We start from the raw sequence: 16,500 nt of genomic DNA on the forward strand, positions 1-16,500 counted from the left end.
GACACACAAAATCTACCGTTGCCAAAGCTCAGCATAACAAAATAGTTCTATAAAAGACTTTTATGGACGTACGTATTCAATATACACGTGCGTAATGATGGATCATCATATGTATATTCCTTCATATAATCTCAATGTAAAAATTGAGCAAATAGTGTTGCTTCATTTATCTTTGATCGTATTCAAGCATACTGTTCTTCAGATAAAGCTGGCGGCCAAAATAAAAATCAGACTTTATTACGGTTTTGTTCTTGGATATCAAAACTACACAGAATCGAAGTGACACATATTTATCCTGTTCGTGGACACTCCTTTACTCAGTGCTACAGAAATGTTGGGGTTAATAAGATTAACAAATTCCTAAGACCACTCTCAAAAGAAGGAGTCAAAAACAAAAGCTTACGAAGGACAACTTAGGGTTTTCCTCCATTTTAGGAAGAGTAAATGAACAGAAGATTGTAGACCACATAAAAAAGTTACAACCTCATGGGTTTACTCCTAGCAGGGATTCAGTGAGAAGCGTGGCGTTTCGACTTGCTGAAGAGCTAAAACTACCTCACAAATTCAACAATTAAACTAGAAAAGCTGGTTATGATTGGCTAAACTCTTTTCTTTTAAGAAATCCTACTCTTACTATTAGAAAATCAGAAGGTGTATCTGTATCCCGAGCTAAGGGAATGAACACGAGCTGTGTGGAAGAGTACTTTAAGTTACTCGAAAGTATTATTTTGGAAAACAATTTGGTTGAAAAGCCGGAATTTTTAAACCGGGCTTTAACTGAACAACAAGCCAGGAAATGTTGTTGCCATTAAAGGTTTCAAAAATGTAACTTCCATTACGTCAGGGGAAAAGGGTGAAACCGTTTCTGTTCTAGCTTGTGCTAGCACTGAAGATACAATTTTCCCCATACTGCATAATGAAGGGCAAGAACTTGAAAGTTGAGTTCATGGACGGGATGCCTCCTGGCTCAGTTGTAAAAATGTCACAAAAATCTTCTTATGTCACTAGTGAAATTTTTCTGCACTGGTTAAAAAGTCATTTCCAACCTAGAAAATCAGCTGGGAAAGTACTTCTCTTACTTGATGGTCACACTTCACACACCAGTTCCTTGGAAGTCCTAGTGTACACGGAGCAAGAAGGAATCATTTTGATGAGTATTCCACCCCATACTTCGCACTGGCTACAACCATTGGACCGATCCTTTTTCAAATCACTTAAGTCCTACTTTTATGGTGCTTGTAATTATTTCATTACAAACAATCCATCCAGAAAGATCAATCGTCTGCAGTTTGAAAAACTTCTTAACTCTGCATGGACCAAAGCTACAGGTGTACAAAATGGTGTGAGTTGATTTCAAGCTTGTGGCATAGCCCCCTTTAGGTATGTCTGTAATACCAGTCTACTCCTACCTAGAGCCCGATTCCTCCGGTGCAATGCCCATTGTACTCTGGCTAGTGCACCAACCGGCGAGGTTGATCCTGTTGCCTCCAATGCAGAACTTATCGGCCAACACGTCAATGCTGTAACTAGTGTGCCAACAAGTGACACTGTCGATTCTTTTGTCTCCTGTGCAGTACCAAGAACTCAATTTGATCTTGCTAGTATCCCCAGTACTTCTAGTAGCCTTGCACCGTCAAAAATGACTCCTTCCAAACTTCTAAATAATATATCACCCGTTTCTTCTCTCACGCTGAAAGTAACCGTTAAGAGATGTTTGACGACTGTTTAAAAAGTATTAAATTCAGCTCAGAACATTGTTGTTGTAAAAAGGAAGGCAGTTGAGCAAGCAATGAAAGATAAACAAAAAATAAAAAGAAACAAGATCAACTGAGAAAAAAAATTGAATCAAAAAAGAAGTTTCTCAAGCCAAAAAGGAACCATCTGGCAAAGTGACACAGTTTGAAAGTTCAGACTCAGAAAGCTATGATTCTGCAGATCTAGTCCAAGATGATGGTATGTGAGTAGAAGAATGGAATTAAGATGAATGTGTGGGATGTGGAGAGGTTTACAAGGAAACTACAAAAAAAGCAGACTGGGTGAAGTATGTACAGTGTTCTCGGTGGTTTTATGAAGGTTGCTCTAGATTTGAAGTAAAATGTAACTTTTGTGGTACTAGAGGAATAATGTCACAAAAAGGGAAGTTTCCCATTAATAGGAAGATTGTCGTCAAAAAAGCAAAAGAATAGACTTGTTTGTTTTTTTTTATTTGGTTATTGTAACATTTAGTATTATGTAAAATATACATATTTTTTACTTTATACTTGGTTTGTAGTCATTAATTCTACTTTTTACCCCTGATCCATCTCTCCCAAGCTACTGGTTCATCTCACCCAGACACTTCCGGGTGAGATGGACCATGCAAAGTTTTGGAAAAAATGCAATGTAGCCTTTATTAATAATATACAATTAGAAAGTAAACTCTTAAGAGTATAAAACTAAATTCTTTACCAAACGCTTAAATAATAATGTCTATAAGTTGACAAATCTAATTTTAGTGAGCGTCCAAAGAAATGTGGTCCAACTCTCTCGGACTTACCCTATCATTCGAGTGTAAATTATTTACCGGTAAAATTTTCTTCTGGTTTTATTACGAGTATATTGCGAAGTCCTGAGTAAATACTTATTTGCCAGGACTAATATCTCTATTTTCGATCTCGTACTCAGTGCCCAAAAAACATAATATCGACAACATATTCTAAATTGTGGTCACTTCATAGTGTCCATCCCATGTCCTGGTCGCACGCTCTGCATTGGGTCTCATCTCAAATCCATCACCTTCGTTTTTTCCTTATATATTTGTGGGTTTATATATTTAAGGCAGTTGAAAAAGTAGTAAAGATTGTACCTAATAATTATATGTTTAGCCCAAATCATCTGAGTGCGCCATAATTTGGGAAAGCCGAATAAAAATTATTACACGGCTGTCTAATTTAGCATCTAATACCGCTTTATTCGAAATTTTGTGAAAAAGTAGACACCAGCGAACGAGATATTATTAGTATCGATCATGAATATCGACAATTCTAGATTGAGAATTACTCGTTACGTCTCTGGTTCTTATAATTTCTTCCAACTACTTTCTACACTTGACCTACAAAAGAAATATCTAATCTCTAAATTGCCTAACTGAATATGACCTACGTTAAAACTTTTACCTTTCTCCATTGATGATCATAATAACTTTCATTTTTATTCTAATAGAGTGCAGGTACTACCTATATGATGACGTCACGTGTCTCTTTCAATCTGTTGGTATAGTATACCTGCAATCAGTGGTACTTAATTATATGCAGCGTAGAGCTGAATAACCTTGTACGAAATGTGGAAGAAACCTTGGACTTGAAATTTTATGTATGAGATTATTTGAATAAGGGGTTTTCTTAAACTATGCCATAAATTCGGTAATAAAAATTTTGAAAATTTGGCCAAAATAGCCACGTACTTAAAAATAAATTAAATATTGCAAAAAGATAAGATAATATTCTACAATTAGTTTCCAAATTAGTGGATCAGTTTGTTTTGAAAATTCTCCTATATAAACCAGTAAACCGGAAAACAGTAGATCACAAAACCTTTCCTATACAATTTTAATTATTTCCAGAAATTTTCTTACAAATTTTCAAAATACAAAATATAGGAACATGATTAAATTTTCAAAAAAAGGACAAGGTGCGCGTGTTACAATATACCAGACCGAATACCACTGATGTAGACCAGTAAGTTACGACAGCAGTTACTTTACTTCTTCTTCTTCTGCTTTAAGTGCCTTTTCCTTTCAGCAGGTAGACTATAATTACTGCTATCTTCACCTTTGATATGGATGCTCTAAACAGCTCAACATTTTCTCAAATTTTTTAGCCAGCATATACATCGTCAGCTTATTATAGAAGGGAAAATAGAGGGCAAACGCGGCCCGGGTAGACGACAAATGACCTGGCTGAGCAACATCAAAGATTGGACAGGATTAGACTTTCAAAGTTTAATAAAGAAAGCCCAAAATAGGGAAGACTTTGCAGAGGTCATCGGCAACCTTCGCTAAGAAGACGGCACCTAAAGAAGATATACATCGTCGGCATATGCCTCTTCTGCCCAGTATTTTTCCTGTATAATGATCTGCAGCAACGCATACCTCTCACCTCTCACAATATGACCTAGATACTGCAATTTTCTTATTTCATCATCATAAGTGGTTCGACAATCCATTGTGGATATTGGCCTGCTCACAGAGGAGTCGCCACTCCTGTATATTCCGGCAACTTCCTTCCATCTTCTGACCCTTAGAATCTGTAGGTCTTCTTCCACATCATCAATCCATCTTCTTGATCATCCTCTACTTCTTGTACCCTCTGGTTTTGAAAATGTTAATCTCTTCGTGTATTCGTGATCTGACATCCTAGCAATGTGTCCAGCTCATCTAAGTCTTTGCACTTTAATGAATTTCACAATATTTGGATCGGTGTATAACTGATATAGTTCAAAGTTGTATCTTCGAAGCCATATCCCATTTTCATTTACTACTACTACTACTTGTCGGTTTATTCGTCGCCGTTTTCCGACTTCCAATCGCCACTTAGACAGGTTGTTCCATAGATCTTCTTCTATGGCCCTCTCTCTCAGTTCTTTATTTATTCCTTCGCTCCAACTTTTTCTCGGTCTACCTCGTTTTCTTCCTCCCATTTTCATTTACGGTCCCAAAAATCTTTCTAAGAATTTTTCTTTCACAAATACCAAGAAGTCTTTTATCATTTTGAGATAAGGTCCAAGTTTCAGCCCCATATATTAAAATATATCTAATTAAGGTCTTGCACATATTGAGTTTTACTACACGTTTAATATTTTAATTTTTCAAATGTTTCTGGAGATCGTGAACAGTTCTGTTTGTTATTGCTATGCGTCTTTTTATTTCGTCGCTTTTCGCGTTTATTAGCGATCTAAGATATGAGAATTCTTTGACTTGCTCAAAGGTATGCTTGTTAATTTGAATTATCTGTTGTATATTTTGGGGGTTTTTAGAAACCAACATATATTTGGTTTTTTCCTCGTTTACCACAAGTCATAATTCACTTGTCGCGTCCGCAAGCCTTGTAAAACACTGCACCATGTCTCTCATACTTCTACCCACTATAACTATTTCGTCAGCGAATGCGAGAATTTGCGTCGATCTATTAAAAATAGTTCCATTCATTCTAATATTTAATTGTCTGATTGCCTTTTCCAAGGCAATATTAAAGACCATTATTAATTTTAAAGAACGTAGAGTTTTCTTTTTCAATTCTAACGAATGAGCTTACGTTTTGCATTGTTAGTTGGGTCAACTTAACTAACTTAGGTGGAATCTCAATTTTCTGATTTTAATTGTATCTAATATTTCCATTTCCTTGTTCATTGTTTTTTAAACGTCATTGTTCGTAACCTTCGACCCAACTTATTTTTAACATTTTTCTATAAGCCCACATCTCTGTTACTTATATCCTTTTTTAGCGTCCAAGCCTCCATTCCATGTACTAACACAGAAAATACATAACACCACAGTATTCATACTATAAGTTGCAGTCGCAGATCATTGCTAAAAAGTATTTTGCTCATATTGCCGAATGTTGATCGTGCTTTTCCTATACGTGATTTAATCTCCTGTGTATAATCGTTGTTTTCGGTTACGATTGTTCCCAAAATGTATATCTGTCCATATTTTGAACGAGTTTGTCCCTAATCCATTACGTCTCTTATTATTGTGTCTTTACAATTATTGTCACGAATTTTGTCTTTTTAATATTAAAGTACTCTTCGCTATTATCTACAATCTTATTTATCAGAACCCGCAATTCTTTAACCGACTCTGCGATTACCAACGTATCATCGGCGTACTTGATTATATTTGTAGGTTCTTCATTGACTTTAATTTCACTTAATGTTTCCTTTAGTGGTTTCCGAAATATCTCTTCTGAATATATGTTAAAGAGCAACGGAGAAAGTATGCATCCTTGCCTTAGTTGTATTTCCATTTCTTCTGATAGTTCGTTGCCAACCTTACAGATAAAACTTAATTAAAGTAAAGGTTTGATAATATTCTAATATCTTTCATATCCCGATTTTTATCTTAAAGTAGCTGTAGAAGGCGCTTATTCAGGACTTTTTCAAATGCCTTGCTGTAATCAAGGAAACAGATATAAACAGGTTGTATAAACATACTATAGGGTACACAAGGCCTTCAGTTTTCTGAAAATTTAGATGTATAATTTTCAATAATATCTTTGTGTGACTCATTAAACTGATGATTTGATAGTCGCAGCAGTCTCTAGCGTTAGTTTTTTTTTCCGTAAAGTTACGAACGTCTTTTATATTTGATAATTTCTGCTGGTATCTCGTCAGGACCTGTAGCTCTATTATCTTCTGCCAATTTTACTGCATGCATGAATTCTTCTTTTGTTATACTGGGCCCAGTTTATCTACTGCTGCTTTTATGTTTCCTGTTTGTGTCTTTTTTTTTAAATAATTCCTGTATGCATTGTTTCCATCTTTCTATTTCCTTGTTGTTGTCAAGAATAATTTTACCTTTTTATCTAATAGGATGCTATTGTGGTGTGTTTTTCAAATGCCCACCAGTTTTTTTACCTTCCTATGTAGATTAAAGTCATTATCCTTTCCAATAGTACTTCTATTTTCTCACACCTGTTTGAGTACCATTTTTCCTTGGCTTTTCTTATTTTCTTTCTAATTACACTATATATGCCTTTAAATTTTTTGGATGTCTACACTTTCGTCCAGATCCAAAGAAAAAACGTGCATTTTTTAATTGTATCATACAACTTTTTAGAAACATACTCATCAATATGTTGTACACTTCTCGCAGTTGTTTGATGAGATACTGCAACTGTTTTGAACTTCTCGGCGATTTTTGGTTTGCTTTGGTCATTTTTATAGCTACTTTATAAGAAGCCTTCTCGTTCTTGTACAATCTTCGTTCATCCATTATTTTGTTGTGTTACTATTTTCCTTTCCCTTAAGGATCTCCTTCATTGAATTCAGCATTCAGCATTCAGCAGGATTATGCCTTTAAATGTTTCATATTTTCTGTTCTAATCTTCTTTTGAATCGCTAATATTTATCTTCATTTTCTCGTTATTTTTTTTGCATTAGCTACGGGGTATGTTTTTCCTGATTTAATGGAGTTTCGAAATCTTTTTCTTATTAAAACCTAATCTATCTGGTTTCTAATAATTTGCTATCACTATCCGCAGGTGATCTCTAGATGTAGAGTCTACGATTAGGTAATTTTAAGCAAGTGTTTGTACTGTTTTCTTGAACTGACCATTGTATGTCCAGATCTAAAAAATAATCTCAAAAACTAAAACATTCAAAAATAATGTTTTTAAACACTTATTATGACAATTGGTGCGAAAGGTTTTCACATAATGTTATTATACAAGTTAAACTGCGAGAAAACGAATATCTTTAGTCTTTTACAGGATAAAATCACTGGCAACGAAAAAAGAATAAAACATTAATTTAAATATTTTTTAACTTCGTAAATAAATTCAATGATTTATTAAATTCTTTTGAAATAATCTGACAAAAACAACAACAGAATATCTTTGATATTCTTACCTCACAAAGTAACTAAGAACAAATAATAGCAATCGCACAGAATGAATGTTCCTAACCAAAAGTCCCAACAATTAAAAAACCAATATTTCAGCCCATTGTGACGCCAGACTTAGGTAGTCCATTTTGCAAGAATTTTAGACACAGTACTTTGCGAAATATTAGGCAACCGATGATATCTCTGATTAAATAACTTTACTACTTTAACTTGACTTCTACAATTAGCCCCGTAGCCGATCATCATTAAAATCTCAATTCGGCGAATCTCAGTTAAATATTTTATTATTAATTTTGTAATAAATTAGATTTTAATTGGGAATTTACTATTTCTATGTAAAATATTAATACATCAACAAGTGGCAGACAAAAATCCTCATTATTTACCGATTTAGTTTAATTATTGACATATCTAGACAGTTTGTAGCTGTTCATGACAAAAAATGTTAACAAAGCTTAATATATTAAGACTTAGTTTAGAAATTTGGTGCCTGTATTTAGCAAATTAAAAAAACCATACCATTATGTAAAGCGTGATAAATTATTAATTTCAAAATTTTATGTATTTAAAGTCTCGACGAAAATTATACATAATTTCAAAATTTCACCTTGTATTATTCATAATAGACTACATGATATAGTTATAAGTTGAGATCTGGTTGTTAAGAAGCTTTTAAGAACATAATAATATACAGGGTGCTTCATTCAAAATAAGAATTAGATATGCTTGACCATCCTTTACATTTCGTTTATGTTAAAAAATACACATTTTAATTTAAAAGTTAACGGATCCCAACGTTATTTATAATTTTCTAAATAATATTTGTCCTTCCTTAGAACCAATTTTAAATTAAGCCCGGAAATTTTTCATCTCTTATAGGTTGTAATGTTTCCACATACAGTCGGTTCACAATTTGTTGATAGCTCACTACAAGTTTAACCCTAATTAGAAAACTGAAATACAGAGAGGATAGGTAATACGATATAATAGTAAAAACCAACCTAAAACTGACGGTTTAAGACGTTTTCGACTAACCCACCTTATATCTGATGGAATACAATACCTTATAATCCTATTACGGGGGTATTTTGAATGGTTAGAGATGAACGACCAGTGTCGTAGAGTATATGATTAAAACATTTATTTGAACTAAATAAATATATTTTTTAAATTGTACTTATGTAAATTGTATTTTTTAATAAAACTTATTTATTTTATTCAAAAATAAAAAGTTTCTTGCCATTTGTAAAAGATACATTTTTTAATTAAGGAAAAAGGCGCCAAATGTCGCCTGGCAAAATTTCCAATGTGTTTTAAATGTATCCATTATTTTTGAATCCGGAGAAAACTAATAAATATTTTTGAAAAATTTAAACGCAGAATGAAAGATTACATTATTACTCAGAGCAGAAAGTCCCTGAAAACTTCTACAATGTTTATTTTAATATGATATGTAACAGGGGTGAAAATAAAAGAGAAAATATAGTATAATTTTTAATTGAAAATATTGCATGCAAAAGAAACTTTTTATTTATTCTAAAAAATATTTCATTCTGCCTTTAAATTTTTTAAAGATGCTTTTTAGTTTTCTCAGGATTTAGAAAAAAAATGGATACATTTAAAACACATTGAACATTTTGACAGGCGACATTTTGCGCCTTTCCCCTTTAATACCTTACGATTACAACTACTATTACTTACCTTATATAATTACGATTAGAAAACTATTCAAATTCAAAATAAATAGGATCAACTTCGGAATCCGAGTCGTCTTGAGGGTTAATAATTAGGTTAATAATCTCTACGATCGCATCAATTATGTTATCAAGATCCCACATTTTTTGTTCTTCTTCTATTACATGTCTTACTGCATCTTTCCAGTTTTGTTTTGTAATATGTTATAAAGACTCGTATAACAATTCACGTACAGCTTGTATTTTGTATGACGTATTTTTTCTAGCCACATAACTTTTCATTTGTGCCCAAATGAGTTCAATTGGATATATTTCGCAGTGGTAGGGTGGAAGTCTAAAGACTGTGATGTTTCGCCTTTCCGCCATTTTGTCAACTACGTATTTCTTGAACTTAGATTTGTGTTGCCGGGCAATTTTTAAAAGTTCTGCTTTTACCATTCCATCTTCGTAAGGCAGATACTTATTCCGCAGCCAGTCAAGAATATCCTGTTTCTTCCACGCATTCGTTAGAAGTCTTTCTACTAGTCGTGAATAATAAAGTGCATTATCTAATACTATAATTGAATTTGGTGGTATGTGTTCAATCATTTGCTCAAAATACTCTTCGAAAACATCAGCTGTCATCTCCTCGTGATAGTCTTTTGTGCTTTTGGAAAGAAATTCCAAGAAACCATGCTTAACAAATCCTTTTTCACTGCCAATGTGAGAAATTATTAATCTGCTGCCTTTACCAGAAGGTGGGGAGATACCAGTAGACCAACCTTCCATAAAGGCTTGCCTGGAGCTTAATATATTTTTATCTGACCAAATTTTTTTTAGAGTATGACCTGAGTTTACCCACGTTTCATCCTGGTAGAAGAGGGGTCTTACTTCAGCCCGGAATTTTCGTATGAATCTTAGATAATTTCTTGTCCAACATCATCTTCTCCTCCCGGTCAATCAAAAGTGATTTTTGGTCTGATTTCTCCTACCGGAAATTTAATTCTTTTAAAACTTGCCACAATTTAGTTCGTCCGATATGAGGCAAATCCGGGTCGTCTCTAACTTCTTGTAAAATTTTGTTTAGGTTTGGTATTTCTTTTTTGAAAAAAAATCCATGAATTTTCCTTCGAATACCATTTTTGGCAAATTCATCAATTTCAATAGGCTTTTTCCCTCTCTTTAAGTGTTGGTTTGTGTTTGGGTTAGCTATACCGTGTTTTTTTTTCTTTCTGATAGGAACCTATATAAAGTTGACTCTCCTACGCCAGTCATGTTGGCACAACTTTCGACTATGTTGCGAACAGTGTTTGTGGGATTCTGAGAAACCAGAGCATCGTGAATATTCAGGACAATAGTATTCTCTCTTGGTGAATAGACAGACTTACTGACTGTACGCAACAGTACCGGTGTAAAACTTGATGATGAAGCCATCACAAACAATCCAACAAAACGAGCCCGAGCGAAAGGTAATTCCATCTTAATTATCTTGGAACGAATAGTACCTTCGGATATGAATTCCAGGTTTTCTAGTAAAGTGATTAAACGCGAAGATTAGTATTGAAATATCCAAAGAGATAAGGTATTCTTATTTACAAAATTGTTAATGGTTAAATTCTTATTTTTATTAATATAATATAATAACCAACATTAGTCGTGAAAGTTTTAATTGTTTTTTTGCTAAATATATTAGTATTAAAATATTATCAATATTATATATAACAGTATTAAAACATTATATTATTATTTAATGAATAAACACCTTAGGAACGCCTATGATTTACGACCGTTTTATGAGTTTGAGGCATATTTCGTGCTCTCAACAATTTGTGAACGAAGAATAGCTTTCAGACCACTCTGTATTTAAAGATATAATAATAATATAGAGCAAAATTCTATTGACGCTAAGAGCAGTTGGATCGCTTAATAGAAAGCAATTGCCTCAATTTTCTTGATTATATATAGAGTAATTACCATCTCTCTTTATGGCACTCAATAATTTTATAAATTTATATATAATTTGCTAAGATTTCTAAATTATCATATTTCATATTAACCTTTCCTGCAATCTTAAATTATATATGTGAACAAAAAACCAACAGTGTTTTTAATCTGCCTTGAATTGCATAGAATAAAAATTTTTTGTAAAAACGTAGTTAACATTAATTCCCATCAAGTATCAGTCGAGTTCATCGAAGAATTGACACTATTGTCAATCTCGTGGTTCTAACAAATTATAAAGTAAGAATTAGATCGATCGTGTAGCACTCCATAATATGTCAGATACTAAGGACGATATCTCAATGTGCGATATGTATAAATACAGCAGAACGAATGTTTTGATGAAGTTTAAGTAACAAAAAATGTATCGAGTAAACGCTACGCAAAATATAATTAGGAGAAAATGGCAGCATTGTGCTTGTTAACCTTATCATTTGAAAAAAAAGAAGAAAAAATGTTAAATGAAGAAATTATTTGTTGATCGTGTGAACTATTATAACACGAACTATGATTACAAAAACTACCTCAGATTGGACAACTTAACTTTTTCGCTGTAACTGGAAAAAGTTGGTCTACTCATTTCCAAAAAAGCTACCGTCATTCGTGAATGTGTCAGTACTGAACTATTGTATTTTTCTGTGCTCTTAGATTTTGTTGTTTCTTTTGTATGGAAACTGCTTTCAGAACAATAAAGTAACGTATCCATTTTTATTACAAAATGTCAAGTAGTTTAGGAGATAATGCAAAAAAAACAATTTTTACTTTGTAACTTCAAAGGGCTGTAACTTTTTTTGTGTACACTTTTGTACTAAGGTAAGTTGGATTCAATCAATTTGTTTTTGTCCCCGGAATGCGTGATTTAATTTATGACATACCATTTTGAAACACCCTGTATAGAAACATATATGTATACAGATAAGCAACATAACTTTTTGTTATAACATTTTGAACTACTTATCATCACATATTGTTTTTTAAATAAATAACTATGTATCTATATACATTTATCTAATTAAAGTAATTGCTTCAAAGTTCTGTTTTATTTTATAATAACCATATTAACAACTAATATTTTATAAAATTAATATATTTAAACGATTTTTGACGCGCAAGTTTTGTTTAAATAAATGCATATACATGCATATTTGACACAAATAATATGCATATATGTGCATTTATCTTACTTTTAAGCATGCATTATTTGCCTGACTCTACTGATTATATCATCAATTATTAGATCTTTGTAATGTTTTCTCTATGAATTTGCCAATATATTATTTCGAAATTGTTGAACTAACTATTTACCAAAATTATAAAAGTTTTATAAAATTCCTACAAATACCTAAACTGTTGGTCAAACGAAAAGTCCTCGTACTATGAAATTACCGTCGATGGAACACCAATAAAAACTCCTCCATGAGTAACTTGACCTATAATAAAAGTGCTTACGAGTAGACCTTATCCCATGGAATTAACTGTTAAAAAATAATATACAGCTTACCAGCTAACAAATTTAACTAGGCCCAAAAAAGAAGAACCCCGCGTTCTTTGGTTGAGATAAAACAACGTAAAAAACAGGCATGTTTTAGCGGGGCATCGACCTGAGCCAGGCCACTCTTCACTGTGCCCTTATATACTCGTATTTTTAGGGTTCACGCTTTGACAAATATGAGGTACTGCCCGAAGTGTGCCTTCCTACTAATAAACATGAGATATAATTGAACAATCCATTGTTGTTTTTGTTGGATTTACATAAATGAAATTTTATTTTACAACACTTGTTGGTCAAATTTAGCATGAAGTTTTATAAAGAGGAGGTTCTTAAGATTATTTATTTGATTTAATTAAAACTATGTAAGAGTGTTTTACTTCTTCTTCTTATAGTGCCGTGCACCTACAGTGCGTTGGCGAGTATACACAGATTTTTCCAAAGCATTTGATTGTGTAGATCACCAAATACTTTTGGGAAAATTAATTAATGTAGGCTTTTATACCAGGTTTGTTGAATGGATTACAAACTCTACATATGGTAGAAGTCAAAGAGTCAAGATACGAAATAAAAACTCGTATTGAACAAGCCAGAAGCTCTTTCGATAGCCTTAGGAAGATTCTCTGCAACTTATCTTTAAGTATCAGTAGAAGCATGAGAATTCTTAGATGTTACGCCTTTAGTGTCCTATCCTATGGAGTAAAAAGCTGGAGCCTTACAGAAGATGCCATAAAACGATTGGAGGCATTTGAAATGTGGTGCTACTGACGTATGTTAATGATCTCATATATACACCACACAAGTAGCTACACCACACTATTCTCCAGAGGCTAAGAAAAGACAAAGAAATTATTAACACCGTAAAGAAAATTGGCTTACTTCAGCCACATCATGCGTAATAATAAATACAGACGTCTACAGTTGATTCTACAAGGCAAGATTGAGGGTCAGAAAACCCTTGATGTAGACGTATATCCCTGCTGACCAATCTTAGGAAATGGACAGGTCTTACGTCAACAGGTCTATTTCGAGCTGCTGTGAATGGAATAAGATGGGTCAATGTGGTCGCCAGAAGTGTGATCTCTAGACGACAGGCACATTTAGAAGAAAAACGTGACAGATCCACTGTGACCGATTATTGTCAATGGGACCTTATGGCAAGCGATATCTCGTTTGAATGGTATTGAAAATATCTATTCAATCATACTATTTTTGTTTGGGTTTAAGCTGATTTTGATGAATAAATTAATGAAATTCCAAAGTTGTAGTTTCGCTGTTGATTCCAGCTTCTTTGACGATCATTTTAAAAAGGATAGTGAACAACAGTGATGCCAGTGGATCCTCTTGTTGCATCCCGTCACTGACGTCAAACCTACCTGGTTATGTTTCATTTATTTTAAACCGATTCTCTGTTCTTTTGAGTGTCACTTTTATCATTCTTACCAATTTTTCACTAATTGCCATTTCATGTAATGCCTTGTATATTTCTTTCCGTTTAACTCTGTCCAGAGCTTGTTTAAATTCGATGAAAAGGACTCTACATTACCCATATTTGTAACTTTATGGTTGTTTTTCGCGTGGCAGGAAAATTTGATCTACTATACCGCGTCTTATTCTGAATCCCCATTGATGTTCTCCTATGTCACTATCTATTTTTTGTGAAATTTTATCTTTCATATATTCTGCAAGTATTTTATAAGCAACATTTAGTATCGCTATTCTCCTATAATTATGGCATAAAATTTTGTCTCCTTTTTTATGAATTACACACATGGCTTCGTTCCATTCTGTTGGTATGTGTTCTTGTTCCCATATTTTCTTCAGCAAGTTTTCCAAATTAAGCCACAATTTACTGTTTTTAAAGATGAGGTTATGCCACAATTATAAACATTTAAAGGTTAATATAATTTATAATTTTCATTTAAGAATTTCTCTTAAAAATATCTATGTTTATTCTATACATTTAATAATCTTTAATTTTTCCTTTATTAGGGTTGATTTATCTATTTACCCCAAATATTTATAAAGGAATATGGGCTTCCGAAGCTGGTGTAATGTACCGATAAATTATTTTCTGGGGTTGCAGAAAAATATCTGAAATTATTTTGTCTTGCGAACGGCTTATTGTTGACTAGAACTTCTTGATGATGAGCGGGACAATGTCTTTGATCAATCATCTTTAACAATGACTGTCGCAGTAACGCCATAGAAACTTTGGGAAATATAATTTAATAATATATTTAATATTAATAATAGTATTTTGTATTTGATCGATAACGTAATTGCTGATTTCATTTTCATTTAAACTGAGAAATTTCTCATAATGGCAGTGTTAGCAAAGAACTTGGGCTGATCTAATTATCTTTGAACAAATATGCTCGGTAATGAATATGTTTATATAATGTAACATACACAGTGAACCAAACTATTTGGAACTAGGCTAACGGTACTCTTACACTTCGTGTCTCAATGGCAACGTTGCTGTAAATAATGGGCGGGGTCGTTTAAGAGGGAAAGACAAACTGACCTTATATTTACCTTATACTTTATATATAAAGCAAATATGTCTATTACCATCCATAGTGTCATGTGATATGTCGTATGTCGCTATACGTTCGTTAATACCTAAGATCATGTTTAGTGCCCTTTTGGTAGTCTGTTTGTTTTTTCTATCTGAATAAATTCGTTATACCCTCCCTTTTATTTGATATGTCGCATGTTAGGATCAGTTGTTAATTTTGTACTGAGCCTGAGGCCTTCTTTAAGTCAATAAATCAAAATTTGTTTTATGGTAAATCTATGTTTATCCATAGTACCCTATGATATCTCGTATGCCGCTATACGTTCAATAATAATTAAGATACTGTGTAGTGCCCTTTTAATAGTCGCCTTATTTATTTCTTGCTATCTAAATATATTCTTTATATCCCCTCCTTTCGTTTGCTATGTCGCATGTTTGGATTCGATCAGTTATTTATTTTGTACTCAACCAGAGGCCTTCTTTAAGTCAATAAATCAAAATTTGTCTAATAATAAGTCTATTTTTATCTATAACACCCTTTGATATCTAGTATGTCGCTATACGTTCATTAAAAATGAAGATACTGTGTGCTGCCCTTTTGGTAGTCGCCTTGTTTGTTTTTATCTTAATATATTCGTTATATACTCTTCTTTCAGTTGCTATGTCGCATGTTCGGATGCGATGAGTTGTTTATTCTGTATTCAGCCAGACGCCTCCTTTAAGTCAATAAATCAAGATTTGTCTTATAGTAAATCTATTTGTATTCATAGTACCCTATGATATTTCGTATAACACGCTACACGTTCAATAATAATAAAGATACTGTATAGTGCCCTTTTGGTAGTCGCCTTGTTTGTTTTTTCTTTCTTAATATATTCGTTATGTTCTCCCCTTTCATTTGCTACCAAAGTTTTCATGCAATGTAATCCCGTTTTTGTATAGAACTGATCATTATCCTATCAAAATCTCTTTTAATAATAATTATGAAGATATTAATACAACTCCAATTCCAAAATGAAATCTAAAGAAAGCCGATTGGAATTTGTTCAAAAAGTATATCCAACAGAACTGCCATACCTTAAAACAAGTCACCGGAAATCATCACATAGATGAACTTCTAAATTCTTTTATATCACTAATCCACTTTGCTGGTGAAATACATGTAGGTAAAAGACAAACTCTACATAAAAGGAATTTATTACCATGGTGGAACGCA

General features: G+C 33.0%; 1 protein-coding gene across 1 annotated transcript; it reads left to right on the forward strand.

Annotated features, from left to right (window-relative positions):
- Positions 1-916: 916 nt before the first annotated feature.
- Positions 917-1,351, forward strand: LOC140444642 (uncharacterized). The gene has a single exon (XM_072536406.1). The coding sequence runs from the start codon at positions 917-919 to the stop codon at positions 1,349-1,351; it is 435 nt and encodes a 144-aa protein (XP_072392507.1).
- The last annotated feature ends 15,149 nt before the right edge of the window (positions 1,352-16,500 follow it).

The sequence above is a fragment of the Diabrotica undecimpunctata genome, chromosome 6 (genome assembly GCF_040954645.1).
Source record: "Diabrotica undecimpunctata isolate CICGRU chromosome 6, icDiaUnde3, whole genome shotgun sequence".
Lineage (NCBI taxonomy): Eukaryota > Metazoa > Arthropoda > Insecta > Coleoptera > Chrysomelidae > Diabrotica > Diabrotica undecimpunctata.

Bases quoted from the DNA above. Each gene is read 5' to 3' on its own strand.
- LOC140444642 (XM_072536406.1), top strand. From the start codon at position 917: ATGAAGGGCAAGAACTTGAAAGTTGAGTTCATGGACGGGATGCCTCCT.